Raw genomic sequence first — 18430 nt, forward strand, 5'->3', positions numbered from 1 at the left:
CTTTATAGCGATGCCATACGGCTTTAGTTTATCCTACTAGTCCACGAGTAGTGCCGTCGCCAGTGCATCAACCGAGGCCCCAATGCCTTATGAACTAAAGCCGTATGGAATCACTGTAAATGGTTGCATTGATGGGTTTAGTCGTCATGTCAGGTTGATGGAAGCGTACAATACAAACACTGACCCAAAAGTAATCGTGGGTTACTGGATAACCACAGTAACGCGCACTGGAGGCCGATCCAAGTACTGAGACCAGTGCTTCTCTGTACTGACTCTATTCTCAAAATCAAAACTTAAAAATATTTTTTTTAGTGGCCCTAATCCGCCATCATTCTTGGGACGATACCGACAACAAACATTTAATATTCTTTTACTAGTGCACACCGTATTTTGTAATGAACCTCTACCAAACAGTTCAGATGATTCATGGATGATTTTTCAGCTGCTAGTTTCAAGTTGACAAAGGTTAGAAAAGCTGATTTCTTAAAATCTACCAATAATTTTGAGTTTAACACGTCAACCAAGCAGTAGATCCGGCCCAAACAAGATTATTTAAATACAGCTTATTTTTACCCAAGTATTTAGACTTAAAGTAAGATCAACCAAATGGTTGAGCAGAGTATTAAAGGGTTATTAATGAAGCGGAAGCAGATGAGGCTCATCTCTGGTTTGTATGAAAAATTGCAACCCTGCACCTTTTAACCTTGTTACCTGCTCGCTCTCCCTTTTAGTTATGCTGTAATAATTAGGGGTTATTCTCTGTTAAACTGACATTTTACTCTTAACGATTTCACATTGTAACTACACCGTCTGTCGTTTTACCCCGAGGTGGTTCTGACAGAAACCTGTTCACCCTCTCGAGGTTAAAGACTGCAGGTCGAGACTGCAGTGCCAACAATGCTGCTCCTGCTAGAAGTGACGGAAACCTGGCATGTTTGCACCAAAAATGTCCAAAACTTACAACGGACTTCATCACAGACTGGACTGAATAATGAAGAACTTACATTATTTTTTTGCTAGTTATAACTTTTAGTTCAATTTAATTGTGTGTGTGTGATGTGTAAATCCTATTTATTCAAAGTATCCTCCAGGCCACCCAAAGAGGACGGGGGTGAGTCTGGTTCCTCTTAAGGTTTCTTCCTGTAATTTTAAGGGAGTTTTTCCTGCCACTGTCGCCCTCGGGTGCTCAACAGGGGTTTTTGGTCTGTAGGTCCTGTATTCTGTAAAGTTGCTTTAAGACGATGTCTATTTTAAAAAGCGCTATATAAATAAATTTGGCATGACTTGGAAAAGCATGACCACTGCTAAAATGGTCTAAATTAGATGTCTAGATGTAGAGCATGTCTGCTGCATTTATGACCTCTGCTGGCTGATCGACAGTGCTGCAGAGACTGGGGATAATGGAGATCAGGGTGCAACTTTCCATGCACGATACGGATCTCCATATGAACCCATCTGGTGCTGGGGAAAAGAAGTGGCCGGAGAACCCAGGAGAGGTCAGCAGCAGTAGAAAAAGCAGACTTTCCCAAAGCACATCAATACTTCAGTATTGTCCTAGATTCAATCATTTTCATTAAAATGCATTAACCTTGTCCAGGACATGGTGGGCACAGTGTCACAGAGATATAAGACTGAAACACACTGGACAGGGCAGCAGTCTATCACTGGACAATACAAATGACCCACTAATTCATGCTCAGGGCTATTTTGGGGCAGCCAGGCCACTCAGAAGAGAACCACAGTACCCAGATAAAGCCACAGACATGAGCAGAACATGCTAAACTCTTTAGGCAGTGACCAAAAGTGAGCAAATCCAGGTCATTGTTGCTGCGCCATGCTGGTGATCATCTAGTTAACTATAATTATTTAATATGATAAGCAATTACAAATATTAGAAGGTATAAAGTAAAACTGCACCACCAATATAACAAAGGTCTGATTTATTACCCTGGTCATAGCCAAATAAATTCTCAGGGCAACTGATGAAGTGGGTTGAGTCACTAAACAGCTTCACACCAACGGAGCCAATCACATCGGTATGCTACATTCAAGTGCTCACCAAATCCTATACAATTCTAGATTATTATCCAGCAAATATGACTTCACCTGGCTCATACCATCACTGCAGATATATAGTACAAACAAAATCGCATCTTGATGCGTCATCTACATACATCAACAAAGAGTTCCTCACCTCAACATGTCCACCAGCGACTGCACCACCTCATCTTCCAGTTTTTTCGGCTCTCCCTCACCAACACCTTCTCGTTGTGCCAACTGCACGCTGGTTCTTTTGACCTCTTGGTCACCCAAGCTTGGATTCTTCTCTTCCTCCTCATAACTAAGCGCGCTGGATCCATCTAAACCCTGGCTATAAGTCAGCCTGGAGCGCTTCAGGAACTCTATTCCATCAAAGTCGCTTCCTGTAATCTTTTCATCCACCTCTTCCACCACTTCTCTCTTGTTCTCGGATGGAGAGTTTTCAGACACGTCGGTTTTTGCCAGAGGAGGAACAAAACCACCTGCATCCATGCCCTGCCAGGGTTTGCCCTCCCATTTGTAGTTCATGAACACGTCACCTCTCAGTTCCTCCTCAGGTATTTGCTCTAAATCAGTAAACGCTGGTTCATCTGCAACATAATCATGTACACCAGCAAACTCTGGCGTTTGAGGGTTTGGAACGTTCAGACCTGGAACCGCATGTAAAGGAGCTTCTGAATGAAACCTGGAGAACACATTTTCAAAAGGAAAACCAACTGGACTTGGGAAACCAATAATTTTGCCCCTTTGTTTTGGAAGGAATTTAGGAACTTCCAAAATTGGATGAGGCTGAACCATGCCATGGCCTGGGAACCACATGGAATAAGGATTTCCTAGCACTACTGGATGATTGAACCAGGGGGGAATTGGAATTTGAGGTCTAGATGATGCAGCAGCCACAATCCTGTCCACTCCAGACGAGGTTTTGATCGGAGAGGAAGCAATGGATGAAGTAAACGATGAATGGGTGAACACTGAAGGCTGGTGCACCTCATGGTCATGCTCTTTAATGGACAGTGGACCAGTGCTGATGACTGCTTTAGTTTCTGAAAGAGCAGAAGGTTATTCCTTAAAGTTTTGGACTAAACTTGAACCTTAACTTGTAAATAAATGCATCTTTTAAAAAACAGCCATGTATACTGACCGCTATATGGACCACCAAGGTACGGAGGACCTCTGCACTTGGTTGAGCAGCAGTCACACACACCAGGATGGCCACCCAACTCAACCCATCTGAAAACAAGGAAAGAGCCACCCAAGGAGACGCAAATCTTAAATGTATACATTTAAAATGCACCACCAATATAACAAGGGTCTGATTTTTTTACCCTGAAGGTTTACCTGGCTTTGCTTTGGTCATAGTTGCAGGATTTGGTGTCTGGAGTCAGTGCAGGTTGGGTAGCGACCACGTTGCAGTGCAGATTAATCTGAACAAGAGACATTTGAAGATCAGAAGTAAGAATAAAATCTAATAATGACATCATGCATCAAGGATGCTCAAGGCTCACAGACTGGCTAAAATATGCAACGTTATTGAGGATGATCAACAAGAAAGTGCTTTTTTTAAGGGTCCAGTACCAAATTTGGCAAGGCTAAACCTTAATAATACAATTAGATGAAAGTGGGGGATATAAACAATGACTTTATCTGTTGGTAGACCATCCTAAAGCACTGGTGCCTAGTTAACTACCCACCTGTGAGAACTTCAGAGTGGAGGTATTCATGAGCAGATTTATGGACTCCCTCTTTCTGGAGATGAACTTGATCACCGACTGCTTGGAGGCTACACATCTGCCAAGCGTTACAGAAATACAGGTTACAACAGATGCACAAATAGATGCATAAATAGTTCCAAAAAGAAATGGTGGTGCATTCACCCTTTGTTTTGGATGAGAGCGAGTCTGGATTCATCAGTTGGATCAGGAGATGGTGTAGCATAGCAGGACAGGATATAGAGCTCTTGGTCAGATGGAAGTGAAGCAGATACCTGCAGGTAAACCAGTGCTCCTTTTGGGTAAACGTTGCTCACAGTGGGACCAGTCCAGGTTGCTAAATAGATAAATGAAGAAAAATCCAAGTCATAATTGGTACTGAAAATTAAAAGTATCCTAGTTAAAAGAAATAATTGTTACAAAAGTCTTTAACCACTCACAGTTCATAAGTTTAATAGTAAAGCCAGATCCCATATCAAGGTTCTGAAGGGGCATTGGGAAACTTGGCCATGGTTCACCAAAACTAGGAGCCTGAAACCAGCCACCATGTGGCATCCAAACATCAGGCCAAACCTCATGAACTATAGGATTTGGGAAAAGCCAGTCAGCATTTGCATTTCCACACACTGCTAAAGCAGATAATACCAAATAAGCACAAAATGCTAACGTCCCCATTGCTGCAACGCCAGCTAATTGTTGCCCAGAACAAAGGGCACAGTCAGTATTTGCGGCGACCCTAATGACTTATCTAAGTAAGTTTGTAATCGTATTTGGGCAGAACGGATTGCAATAAAGCCCCACCAGGTGATTATCGTTTAGAGTAGGTGGGTCTTTTTCAAACCTAAGGTGTGCTTGATAGCACCCTACTTCCTATTCCCTAGACACATTGAAGTGAATCAGCAGTGTCAAGACTCCAGCCCTGCAGAGCCACAACACTTGCTTTAGCATGTTAACTAATTTAACACACCTGGTTCAACTATATGTTAATTAGTAGGGTGTTGGGGTGCATCTTGTGTGCTAGAAGTGGGAAAACTGGGACTGTGTTTCATTAGGAACTGAGTGTAATACCCTTGCCCTAGGGTGTAGGGTACATTGTGAGAACCAAGTGTGAGTTAATATTCAGGCTTTACATAACTCTTTGAATATTAAAGAAAACAACATATTTTGTTGATTTCCAAAAGGAGATGCAACATTATGCATATTTATTTGGCCATATTTAACAAAACTGGATATAACTGGAGTACACAGTGGTGCACATTTTAAAATGGGTCCTAGGAATGTGGGTTTGATCCTTGCCTCAGGTATTTGCCTGATGTTCTTAGTTTCCTATTATCTCCCAAAACATGCCAGTGTGTGGAAGGATCTTGACCCTGACCAGGATGAAGCTAAACCTAAAGATGAATGAATATACATTGTTTTATGTACCATGTATACTGTAGTATTGTATCTCCGTATAGTGAGAGTGCTGTATTGTTTACACCTGAAGCTCAGTCGATATTGAATTATAGGGGGGAGCTAAATCGCTCGTCACAGGAACTTCAATTCATTTAGGCTCTCAGTATTTTATTTTCGTTTCACCTTTAAATTATATCATATTACCAAAGTATACTGTAATAAATTTAACACATATTAGTGTAAAATAGCGGATATTTGTTTATTTGTAAGACCACGACTCCCCTCTTTAGTTAATGGAACGTTCCAATCTGAAGCGGCTATGGAAGTCCTGCAGTGGTTCAGCAGTACTCAGGTACTGGGCGGAGCTGATGCAGGTGAACTAAAAACGGGAAGAAATGAGGCATTGTAGTGGCATAACTGCCCAAATATGAACGTTTTCGGGATAAAACATGACTTAGAATAACTATCAATCGGAATTAGATAAATATGGGTAAGTAAAGTTCTGTTTAAGCGAGTTTAAACGAGAATAGTTGGTATATGCGCTTGGTTTGGGTGTGGTAGCTACAGACACAAGAACCGCGCTTCGTTCAAGTGCTAAACATTTTGACCGTTTTCAAGTCTGAAAAAGGACAAAGTGAAATTTTGACGTACAAAAGTATGGCTGGATGTCGTTAGTGCTCTTTGAATTAGCCTTTATTGTTATAAAGGCGCTTAATAACATTATGGAGAGTAAACGTGATTAAGTGTATAACAATTTTAATCAATAAGATTCAGTCAGCATGTTAAACCTTTTATACAGTTCTACGAGGATCTTGAAGGCAGCTCACCACCATATACGTCTGGTTAAATCTCATGTTTTAATTTTTAGTATTTTTAGTATTTTTTTAAAGTCAAAACACTTATTTAAAATCGTTTTATTCAAATAGGTTCAATTTAGCAAAAAGTGCACTGTAATTTGCAGGACTACATTTAATAACAATGGTTGTTTTGCTTAGTTTAGGATTATGCTGCTTTTATAATGAGATTTAACCAAAATAACAATTAAAATGGTTTATAAAATGAGATTCTTTAGTTTTGGACGATTTGTTGTTTTTCTTGGAGGCTAAAGTCTGTGTTTGGTGTCAAAATGCCAAATTTATACTGTATATTTATAATGTACACTGATCAGCCATAACATTAAAACCACCTCCTTGTTTCTACACTCACTGTCCATTTTATCAGCTCCACTTACCATATAGAAGCACTTTGTAGTTCTACAATTACTGACTGTAGTCCATCTGTTTCTCTACATGCTGTTCTTCAATGGTCAGGACCCCCACAGAGCAGGTATTATTTAGGTGGTGGATGATTCTCAGCACTGCAGTGACACTGACATGGTGGTGGTGTGTTAGTGTGTGTTGTGCTGGTATGAGTGGATCAGACACAGCAGCGCTGCTGGAGTTTTTAAACACCGTGTCCACTCACTGTCCACTCTATCAGACACTCCTACCTAGTCGGTCCACCTTGTAGATGTAAAGTCAGAGACGATCGCTCATCTATTGCTGCTGTTTGAGTCGGTCATCTTCTAGACCTTCATCAGTGGTCTCAGGACGCTGCCCACGGGGCGCTGTCGGCTGGATGTTTTTGGTTGGTGGACGATTCTCAGTCCAGCAGGTGTTTAGTGAGGTGTTTTAAAAACTCCAGCAGCGCTGCTGTGTCTGATCCACTCATACCAGCACAACACACACTAACACACCACCACTATGTCAGTGTCACTGCAGTGGTGGTCCTGACCATTGAAGAATAGCATGTAGAGAAACAGATAGACTACAGTCAGTAATTGTAGAACTACAAAGTGCTTCTATATGGTAAGTGGATACGGGTGTACAGTACAATGAAATTGTTTTTTCGAGTATCCCAGCTCATTTGTACGGTGCTCCTAGAGGGTTAAGAGCCTTGCTCAAGGGCCCAACAGTGGCTGCATGGCAGAGATTTGAACCCTCAACCTTTCGATTGATAGCCCAAAGCTCTACCCACTGTCTCTATTATTAAGGAACAGAATTTATTACGACCGGAAATATTTACATATTTAAATCCTATTAATGAACATTTTCCTGCTCATATTACTGTTACACAACAGAACATAACAAAGTAACGGTTACATTATGATGCCAGAGCGCTGATGGTGTCATTACTTCACCGGATGAACACATGAATGAAGCATTATCACTTCCTTATAGTCTCACGTTCATGTGTTCTCTCATTGTCTCGTAGTTCCTGCTTGTGTGCTGATGTTCGAGAACCTGCTCTTCAACTTTTGTTGTCTCACATGACACACACACACACACACACACGCACACAACAAAGGCAAACAGAAGAGGACACATTAGAATGGGCTGCATGCATGTTGACGCTTGTTGCTTTTAAAATAGTGTTTAAAAGACAACATTTAGTTCCTCTCTACCTGTTTATCCACGGCTGGTTTGCGGAAGGTCCAGCACCATCTCCAAACAATGGGCAGGAACACACGGACAGAACGCCATATAATCACAAGACCATACGTCCATACGTTAACTTATTCATATTACATCTAGGATATACTGTATATAGAGCAGTGTAGGGCTGCCACTAATGACTAATTTTCTATCGATTATTCTACAGACTGTTTTATCGATTAGTCAATTAATCTAAACGATTAATTTTCCTCCAAAAAATGTAATTCAGAATCTCGTTTAAGCTTCTTTTATTTTATTTAAACTGTACAGTACAATAATATAACACAGAACTAAACGTAAACAGGGTTTATGTTCATATGATCACATTCTCAAGCGCTCCATATTAAACAGAGTGCAGCTCGTGTTTATGGTGTTCTGTACACACAGCAACGTGCTTCAACTTATAGCAGAAATAAAATAGTTAGATGTAGCCACGTCTCATTAAGTCCAGCGTACAGTAACGACAGAATGAGCCCAGATTCTAACCTCCACATTCACTCAACACTTCACATTCTAAACCATGTAAACACGGTGGTGAGTGCTCCGGCGCATTCACATGAGAAGCTTTTTGCGCTTTGATCTCCACGATTTAGAAGCGTAATGAAACAATATAGACGTGCAACATGGCGCTGGTGCTGCTGTGGTACCATCAAAGCTCTGCACAGTGAACAAACCAGCTTTAGGCTTTGTGCCAGTTTTAAGTATCACCAAACTTTGGATGGTTTGGGTCTTGGGGAAACTTTGATCTTTTCTTTGAAAGCTCTACAATCGTCCTCTGACGGCTGCAGGCGGTGTTTTTTAAGACGGCGTGTAATGCCGCCGACCAGTGACTGGACCAGATACGACTGAGGTCCTGCACACGGCGAGTAGTGCTGAGGGAATCATATGAACGCTTATATGAATGGAAACTCGATGTAGAAATTAAAAAGGATCATTTATTAACATAGTTTTAAAAACGATGCATCGACTTCAAATATTGCTTAAATCAGAGGATCAACTTTCACTCTACGATCTTTATTGGCTCACCACTATAGCAGCTGGGTTTTCTATCCTTCCGCATGCCAAAAAATGTGCAGAAGGTAAATTGGCTGCTTTAAATTACCCTTAAATGTAAGTGAGTGAGTGGATGTATGAGAGTTTGTTGCCCTGCAGTTAATTGGCACCCTGTCCAGGGTCTCATCAACCAGGGTAAAATGAACCGGTGAATTAGTTACATGTTGGTGTAAACAGCCGTTGTTGATTTGCATATCAGCCATCGCTAGGCAAATATCAGTCTTGCTTTGGAAATATACAAATATACAATATACAATGTGCACATTATGAACCATGGGCGGGGCGGGGCGGGGCTGGCTGCTATATTTCAAGGTGGAACACATGCAGTTTGGATCAAGTATTGTGTATTTACACAAACGTTCCTAACAGACCTTTCCTCTGTCCTGTAGGGGTGTGTTGTCGAAGCCTGGACGATGCCAAGGTGCTGATGAAGATGGGTTTAGCCCTGGTGCTGGTGGGCCATGTGAACTTCCTGCTGGGGGGGCTGGTGCACGGCTCGGTGCTGCGAGACGTCAAGGTCAGCACCCAGGCCGCCACCATCGAGTACGCCATCTCCAACATCATCGGCCTCGTATCGGGGCTCATGGTACGAAACCGGCTGTGGCCGTGACCGAGTATAAATCTGTCCAACACTCACACACACACCCTGCATGTTTATTTATTCATGTTCTGGTTTGTTTTTTTGCCACATTCCCCTAATTTTCTCAAGTTAGTCATATCCATTTCCCCAGTTGCATTTGCACTAAGAGCTTTAACCTGTCTGAAGTTTAACGTACTATGCACTTTGTGTTCCTCCACACCTCGACCAGCATGCATACACTGATCAGCCATAACATTAAAACCACCTCCTTGTTCAGCTCAACTTACCATATAGAAGCACTTAGTTCTACAATTACTGACTGTAGTCCATCTGTTTCTCTACATGCTTTTTTAATCTGCTTTTACCCTGTTCTTCAGGGTTCAGGACTCCCACAGGACCACCACAGAGCAGGTATTATTTAGGTGCTGGATGCAGTGACACTGACATGGTGGTGGTGTGTTAGTGTCCACTCACTGTCCACTCTATTAGACGCTCCTACCTAGTCGGTCCACCTTGTAGATGTAAAGTCAGAGACGATCGCTCATATATCGCTGCTGTTTGAGTCGCTCGTCTTTTAGACCTTCATCAGTGGTCACAGGACGCTGCCCACGGGGCGCTGTTTATTGGCTGGATATTTTTGGTTGGTGGACGATTCTCAGTCCAGCAGTGACGGTGAGGTGTTTAAAAACTCCAGCAGCGCTGCTGTGTCTGATCCACTCACACCAGCACAACACACACTAACACACCACCACCATGTCAGTGTCACTGCAGTGCTGAGAATGATCCACCACCTAAATAATACCTGCTCTGTGGTGGTCCTGTGGGGGTCCTGACCACTGAAGATCAGGGTGAACGGGGGTAACAAAGCAAGTAGAGAAACAGATGGACTACAGTCAGTAATTGTAGAACTACAAAGTGCTTCTATATGGTAAGTGGAGCTGATAAAATGGACAGTGAGTGTAGAAACAAGGAGGTGGTTTTAATGTTATGGCTGATCAGTGTGTATTCTGTATATATATATACAGTGTATCACAAAAGTGAGTACACCCCTCACATTTCTGCAGATATTTAAGTATATCTTTTCATGGGACAACACTGACAAAATGACACTTTGACACAATGAAAAGTAGTCTGTGTGCAGCTTATATAACAGTGTAAATTTATTCTTCCCTCAAAATAACTCAATATACAGCCATTAATGTCTAAACCACCGGCAACAAAAGTGAGTACACCCCTTAGTGAAAGTTCCTGAAGTGTCAATATTTTGTGTGGCCACCATTATTTCCCAGAACTGCCTTAACTCTCCTGGGCATGGAGTTTACCAGAGCTTCACAGGTTGCCACTGGAATGCTTTTCCACTCCTCCATGACGACATCACGGAGCTGGCGGATATTCGAGACTTTGCGCTCCTCCACCTTCCGCTTGAGGATGCCCCAAAGATGTTCTATTGGGTTTAGGTCTGGAGACATGCTTGGCCAGTCCATCACCTTTACCCTCAGCCTCTTCAATAAAGCAGTGGTCATCTTAGAGGTGTGTTTGGGGTCATTATCATGCTGGAACACTGCCCTGCGACCCAGTTTCCGGAGGGAGGGGATCATGCTCTGCTTCAGTATTTCACAGTACATATTGGAGTTCATGTGTCCCTCAATGAAATGTAACTCCCCAACACCTGCTGCACTCATGCAGCCCCAGACCATGGCATTCCCACCACCATGCTTGACTGTAGGCATGACACACTTATCTTTGTACTCCTCACCTGATTGCCGCCACACATGCTTGAGACCATCTGAACCAAACAAATTAATCTTGGTCTCATCAGACCATAGGACATGGTTCCAGTAATCCATGTCCTTTGTTGACATGTCTTCAGCAAACTGTTTGCGGGCTTTCTTGTGTAGAGACTTCAGAAGAGGCTTCCTTCTGGGGTGACAGCCATGCAGACCAATTTGATGTAGTGTGCGGCGTATGGTCTGAGCACTGACAGGCTGACCCCCCACCTTTTCAATCTCTGCAGCAATGCTGACAGCACTCCTGCGCCTATCTTTCAAAGACAGCAGTTGGATGTGACGCTGAGCACGTGCACTCAGCTTCTTTGGACGACCAACGCGAGGTCTGTTCTGAGTGGACCCTGCTCTTTTAAAACGCTGGATGATCTTGGCCACTGTGCTGCAGCTCAGTTTCAGGGTGTTGGCAATCTTCTTGTAGCCTTGGCCATCTTCATGTAGCGCAACAATTCGTCTTTTAAGATCCTCAGAGAGTTCTTTGCCATGAGGTGCCATGTTGGAACTTTCAGTGACCAGTATGAGAGAGTGTGAGAGCTGTACTACTAAATTGAACACACCTGCTCCCTATGCACATATGAGACCTAGTAACACTAACAAATCACATGACATTTTGGAGGGAAAATGACAAGCAGTGCTCAATTTGGACATTTAGGGGTGTAGTCTCTTAGGGGTGTACTCACTTTTGTTGCCGGTGGTTTAGACATTAATGGCTGTATATTGAGTTATTTTGAGGGAAGAATAAATTTACACTGTTATATAAGCTGCACACAGACTACTTTTCATTGTGTCAAAGTGTCATTTTGTCAGTGTTGTCCCATGAAAAGATATACTTAAATATCTGCAGAAATGTGAGGGGTGTACTCACTTTTGTGATACACTGTATATATATACACCCAAACACATAAGATTAACCCTTGATCTCCATGTGATGATAGGTATTAATCCATTCTGCTTTCCTTTCATCTCTTGCACCTTTTTGAACCCTGCAGGCGGTACTTGCTGGAATATCAGCCATCGTCCTGTCGAAAAACATGAAAAATCAGCCCATGGTAGGTAACCATCACACACGCAGGACTGGCCACTTTATTAGGAACACCACACTGGTACTGGGCGGGACCCTATTTGCCTCTTTGCTTTAGGATCGGCCTCAATTCTGTGGCATGGAGGTTTTTTGCCCTGTCTTCCAATTTAGTCATATCCAATTATCCAATTCTATCTCTCATCTACTGCTTCAGACCCCGAACCCGGTTAATGAGGGCCGTACTTAATACACGCCCCCTCCGACACGCATGCAGTACAGACCTCTTCTTTTCACCTGCACTATGTGGGTTCATTTGAAGATCTGTATCGCGCACGGAGATGTAAGCAGAGGTCGTAAGTGCAGCAGTAATGAGGGATTCCTTCGGCCCACCCTCTGGGACACAGCCAAATGTCCGTGTAGGCGACAGGCCGGTCAATAGCGCAGCTGGGATTCGAGCTTGAGAGCATTCATGCTGTGAATCCTCAGTTCTACCACACCCCAGAGGTGCTGTGTCAGATTCAGATCATGTGACTGGGAAGGCCATTGAAATACAACAGTGTCAAATGAACAAACGGGTGTCTAGATGTTCCTAATAAAGTGTCCGGTGAGCATATTTACCAGCAGTGTGGGGATTTAAGCCCAGAATTGATTGTTTTGATCTTTTTTTTTTTCATGTATACAGATGTGCTTGTTATTGGTGGTGAGCATCCTGACCTGCCTTCTCGGTGCAGCCTCCGCCGTTAGCATCACCACCTCTATAGTGACGGCGATTACCAAAAAAGGCTCCAGCCTCCTGACCCTGTGCAACCTGAACGACACCCTCAACACCTACAGCATCACCTACGAGTGTCCGTTCGACCCCACGCGCATCTATGTGAGTACTGGCGTGATGGTACAGCTCTGTTCACTGGCGGTAAAAAAAGTTTAGCATGTTCTTCTTTGTCTGCAGAAGATGGATTGAGGTGCACAAATAAATTGGCATTTTATCCTGGGGGCCTTGGTGGGGGATGAGGAGTTTTGCATGTTCTACCAATATACTTAAATAGGTAAACTATGAAGATAGTGAGGGTACTTCTTTTCAATCTAGTCATATCCAGTTCCCCAATCATATTTCACCTCTACTCCTGACTGAGGAGGGTCGTGACTAACACACGCCCCAGGCAGGTTAATACAGAGATCCGTATCGCGCACGGAGAGTCACGCACCGACCTCCATTATGTACCGTCTCTGTGCAGCGCTATCGATCTGCCACCAGAGGTCGTAATTGCAGCAGTTCTGATGAATCTTTACGCCCTTCCCACCCTCGGGCGAGATTCAAACCCAGGCAGAAGTAGCTCAGTGGTTAAGGTACAGGACTGGTTATCGGAAGGTCACTGGTTCAAGCCCCACATCTGCCAGCTTGCAATGTGTACAGCCTCAGTTGTAAGTCGCTTTGGACGAAGGCGTGTGCTGAATGTAATGCAAGCCGCAAGCTGGTGGATCTGGGGTGTATTTCTTTGTGCAAGTAGAGCTGGACCCATCATGACCTTGACCAGGGTCAAGAAAATCACTGATCATAGGCTGTTAGTTCAAAGCCCTTGAGTGACAAAGCATTCATTCATTTGCTTATCCGCTTATCCAATTAAGGTTGCGGGGGGGGGGGGGGGGAGCCTGTCAGCTTTTCAATGGGCGCAAGGCACACAGTAACACCCTGGATGGGACGCCAGTCCATTGCAGGGCAGACACACACACACACACACACACACACATACACATTCACCTATAGGGCAATTCAGTGTCTCCAATTAACCTGACTGCATGTTTTTGGACTGTGGGAGGAAACCCACGCAGACACGGGGAGAACATGCAAACTCCGCACAGAAAGGACCCGAACCGCCCCACATGGGGATCGAACCCAGGACCTTCTTACTGTGAGGCGACAGCGCTACCCACCGAGCCACCTTAGTGATAAGTAGAAGGTCGTGGAACCTGAATTCAGATTGTGACAGGCCAACATGCACAAGTGTCCTTTAGTGCCGGACCCTCTGCGTTCCAGACCAGGTTGAAGCAGTCGAATGAATAACTGAATGATCAGCACACGCCCCCTCCGACACATATGCAATACGGACCACTTTTTTTCACCTGCACTATGTGGGTTCATTTGAAGATCCGTATTGTGCACGGAGAGTCAAGCATCGAGCATAAGGTCCGTTATCCCAGCAGAGGTTGCAATTCCATCGACCCGCCCTCCCCTGGACACAGCCAAATGTCTGTCCCCCTTGGACAGGCCGGCCGATAGCGCAGCTAAGATTCAAAGTTGCGAGCTTGAAATCTCAGCACCGGTGGGCCAGCCTGCTTTTCTGCTGGATTCTGGTCCATGTTGACTTAATTGCGTCGTGTAATCGCTGCAGATTCGTCAGCTGCACATTCATTCCAGTTCAACGCACAAAGGTGCTCTGTTAGATTCAGATCATGTGACCATTGGGTAGGCCATTGAAATACAACGTCAAGTGATGCTTTGTGCCACATTGCACAGATTGTGATTGGTGATTCTGGGCTGGAATAAACGGCGTGACGTGTCTGTCTGTAGGGAACGACTGTGATCCTGTGGGTGCTGCTGGTGCTCATGTCGGTGGTGGAGGTGGTGTTCTCAGCTCGCTGTTTTGCGGCCAGCGTGTCTTTCCTGCGACTGTCGCATCCCTGCAGGAAGAGACGACGCATCAATGTCAACCGGGTAAGAAAATAAAACTGCGTCACGGACCAAAATTATGTGGACACCTGACCTTAAAAAGTCTTTGTGCATTAATATATAGCCCCCTGTTTCCACCTGTAATGTGACTATTGGCCTCTGATTTGCAATCAACATTCATCTCAAATTCATCTCAAATGCTTTTTAACCCTTTCCGGTCCAATGTCGAGCCCCACTCGACATATTTCGTTGTAGCAGGTCCAACGTCGAGTGTCATGTCATTTACGTGGCTTGTGTGCCATCTACTGTCATGTTTCCGGACTCCTTAGTCTTTCACCTGTACTGCATCATTTTGTCGTGTTTTCTTATACCTTTTTTTTTAAGTGAATAACTAAAATAAAATTGGAGCGTAACTGATACATGTGAGTGAGTGTACACACTGTGTTCTGCAGGAAGATAAAGGTATTTTTTGTGTTTTTTTTATTATACTTCATTCTACAGTATATTATTTGCTATAACCGATGCGATGGATCCAGATGAAATAAGGGAAGAGGTTGAGAAAAGTAGTGAGGAAGAAAGCTGTAAATTAATTTGTATTTCATTAAGGGAAATAAGTATTTGATCCCCTACCAACCAGCAAGAATTCTGACCCCCACAGACCGGTTATGTGTACATGAGGCACACAAATTAGTCCTGTCCCTGTATAAAACACTCCTGTCACAGAATCAGTTTCTTCCGTTCAAATCTCTCGACCACCATGGGCAAGACCAAAGAGCTATCAAAGGACGTCAGGGACAAGATTGTAGACCTGCACAAGGCTGGAATGGGCTACAAGACCATCAGCAAGTAGCTTGGTGAGAAAGAGACCACTGTTGGTGCGATCATTCGAAAATGGAAGAAATACGAGATCACAATCAATCACCCTCACTCTGGAGCTCCATGCAAGATCTCACCTGGTGGGGTAAGAATGATTCTGAGAAAGGTGAGGTCAGTCCAGAATTACACGGGAGGAGCTTGTCAATGATCTCAAGGGAGCTGGGAGCAGAGAAATGCTGGATATGACCCCAAGAACACCATCCCCACCGGGCATTTCTCTGCCTCCAAACACGGCGAGTGGAGTTGATGCCAAAGAGCTCAATTTTGGTCTCATCTGACCATATCACGTTCTCCCAAGCTTTCTCTGAATCATTTAGGTGTTCATTGGCAAACTTCAGACAGGCCTGTACATGAGCCTTCTTGAGCAAAGGGACTTCCAGGAAGGAATGTGGTCGGAAAAAAATCTTGAATGATGGTGATCGGCGATCACTTAAACGTTTGGTGAAATCAAATGGTAGAAAAACTCCAGTAGAACTCAGGGAGATGTTTAATAGTGACAGTAAGAGCATTTCCACATGCACAATGCAAAGGGAACTCAAGGGATTGGGACTAAACAGCTGTGTAGCCTTAAGAAAACCACTCGTCAGTGAGGCTAACGGGCAAAAACGGCTTCAATTTGCTAGGGAGCATAAAGTGCAAAACCTGTATTACAAATTGGTAATTGTTTCAAAAGGTCAATAAAAAATTGTAAACTGTAAAATTGTCTTTAGCTTATTTGGATACAATAACAATTTTATCAGCCTCAATCACCATACTGACGGCATTCATTTATCAAAATATAAGACCAAACAACTCCTTACGTAAACCATCAAAATTAGCTTGGACCAGACTACAAGAGCTGGGTAAAAAGGTCATGGACCGGAAAGGGTTAAGATGTTGAGGTCAGGGCTCTGCAGGCCACTAAATTTCCTCCACACAGAACTCGTCAAATCATGCTCACAGATTCACTTTCTGTGCAGGGGAACAGTCATTAAGAAGCAGGACAGGGCCTTCCCTAAACTGCCTCTCAGGTTGGAATCATGTTAATTATTTCAAATCATTAAGCAATGTGTGTGGCTGAAACCTCAGAGAGGTGTCCACATACTTTGGTCCACGTAGTTTACATGTCTTGAATCCCGGTTGTGTTTAATTTGGTTTGAATCTCAGGTGCGCATCCGGACGGAGCCGACCTCCATCCCGCCGTCGCCCGTCTACTACCACGATGAGGAGGAGCCCACGGAGCAGCACGACCTCCTGAACTCGGCCTCGCCCACCGAGGAGACCAGCGCCTGGCTCTGAGATCCAGTCCCACCACACACGATCCTGTAGGATTCAGATTCAGGGTTCATGGCATCACTCATCATGTTTCAGTCACACTAATTAACTCGAATCTCAGCGGTGCTATCGGCCGGTCGGGATTTTGCACAGACACGATTGGCCAAAACAGCCCAGCAACTGGTAGGTGCACGTGTCGGTGCGCTCTCAGCGCAGGTCCCAAGCCCAGATAGAAATCTGATCCGCTGTGGCGACCCCTGAATACGGGAGCAGCCGAAAGAAAGAAATAAAAATTAGGTCAGTGTAATGAATTCGGGTCCGTGGAAAGCACCCACACATTCACTCACTTTCTTAACCGCGTATCCAGTGAGGGGTGCTGGAGCCTATCCCAGCTTTTCAATGCGTGCAAGGCCCACAGTAACACCCTGGATGGGGCGCCAGTCCATTGCAGGGCAGATTAACACAAACACACACATTCACCTATAAGGCAATTCAGTGTCTCCAATTAACCTGACTGCATGTTTCTGGACTGTGGGAGGAAACTGGAGCTCCCGGACGAAACCCACACAGACACGGGGAGAACATGCAAACTCCACACAGAAAGGACCCGGACCGCCCCGACTGAGGATCGAACCCAGGACCCTCTTGCTGTGAGGCAACAGTGGTACCCACTTAGCCACCTTACCGCCCCTGCAAAACATAATAAGCAATTTTAAATTATGGGAAACGTGTTCAATTTTGTCCCAATTTGGATATAACCAATTTACAAAGTGCCAACCCCTTAGTTCCACACATGTAAAACCACCACCAGCATCTTTACACCGACCAGTAACTCGGGAACCGAGTTTTTCACTGCTTTTATTGGTGCCTCAACCGGACAAGTCACTATTGCAGCAGCAGTGATGGTTGAGTTCTTCATCCAGCCTTCCCTCCCACTTTTTAGGTGAGAGTCCAAACCGTAAACTTTTGTGGCCTGAGATCTACTATTTCAGTCGACGGGTCATCACGATGTACTTTTTAAGGTTGGCCTCATCATGTTTCAAACAAGCTTTGAAGCTTTATCAATACAGGAACCGAAGCGCATTTAATATTCAGCTTTACAGGACAAGCGATGATTTACACTGAATGGTGTCGGTCAGGTTTATGTATCTGGACAGGAGCTGGTGATACTGATTCTCAAGCAGCTTCCAAGTGTCCATCAGTAAGTGTGGGACGATATTTATACTTCATTATTTTCATGTGATAAAGGCTGATTCACACGAGCAGGTCGATCCAAAAATGCTCTCAAATATGCGGCACATTTTCTCATGCTTGGATATTTTCCCTCAGCCAGCAAGTTCCAAAACTGTCCAGCAGAGGCGCTTGAATGTGAATTCATATGAATGTCAGATTGAGGGTTCAGATTTCTCCCTCAGCTTCTTCCACGTATGAATGAAGCAGCGTCTCTGCAGCGTTCTCCCCTGAATCGAAGCGTTTTTGGTTGCTTTGTGCTCGGTCGCGCCCTCATCATCACAAACAGTGCAGGTTACACAAGGAAAAATGCGAAAGTGGTGCAAACTGGCTACTGATGAAT

The 18430-nt window shown here is 44.2% G+C and overlaps 1 protein-coding gene across 1 annotated transcript; it reads left to right on the forward strand.

The window, feature by feature from the left end:
* Positions 1–5574: 5574 nt before the first annotated feature.
* On the forward strand, positions 5575–17120 carry tmem54a (transmembrane protein 54a). The gene is made up of 6 exons (XM_063007964.1): positions 5575–5637; positions 9064–9260; positions 12028–12087; positions 12742–12933; positions 14629–14772; positions 16750–17120. The coding sequence occupies exons 1-6, from the start codon at positions 5634–5636 to the stop codon at positions 16879–16881; spliced, it is 729 nt and encodes a 242-aa protein (XP_062864034.1). The 5' UTR covers positions 5575–5633; the 3' UTR covers positions 16882–17120.
* Positions 17121–18430: the final 1310 nt, after the last annotated feature.

This window comes from Trichomycterus rosablanca, chromosome 13 (genome assembly GCF_030014385.1).
Source record: "Trichomycterus rosablanca isolate fTriRos1 chromosome 13, fTriRos1.hap1, whole genome shotgun sequence".
Taxonomy (NCBI): domain Eukaryota; kingdom Metazoa; phylum Chordata; class Actinopteri; order Siluriformes; family Trichomycteridae; genus Trichomycterus; species Trichomycterus rosablanca.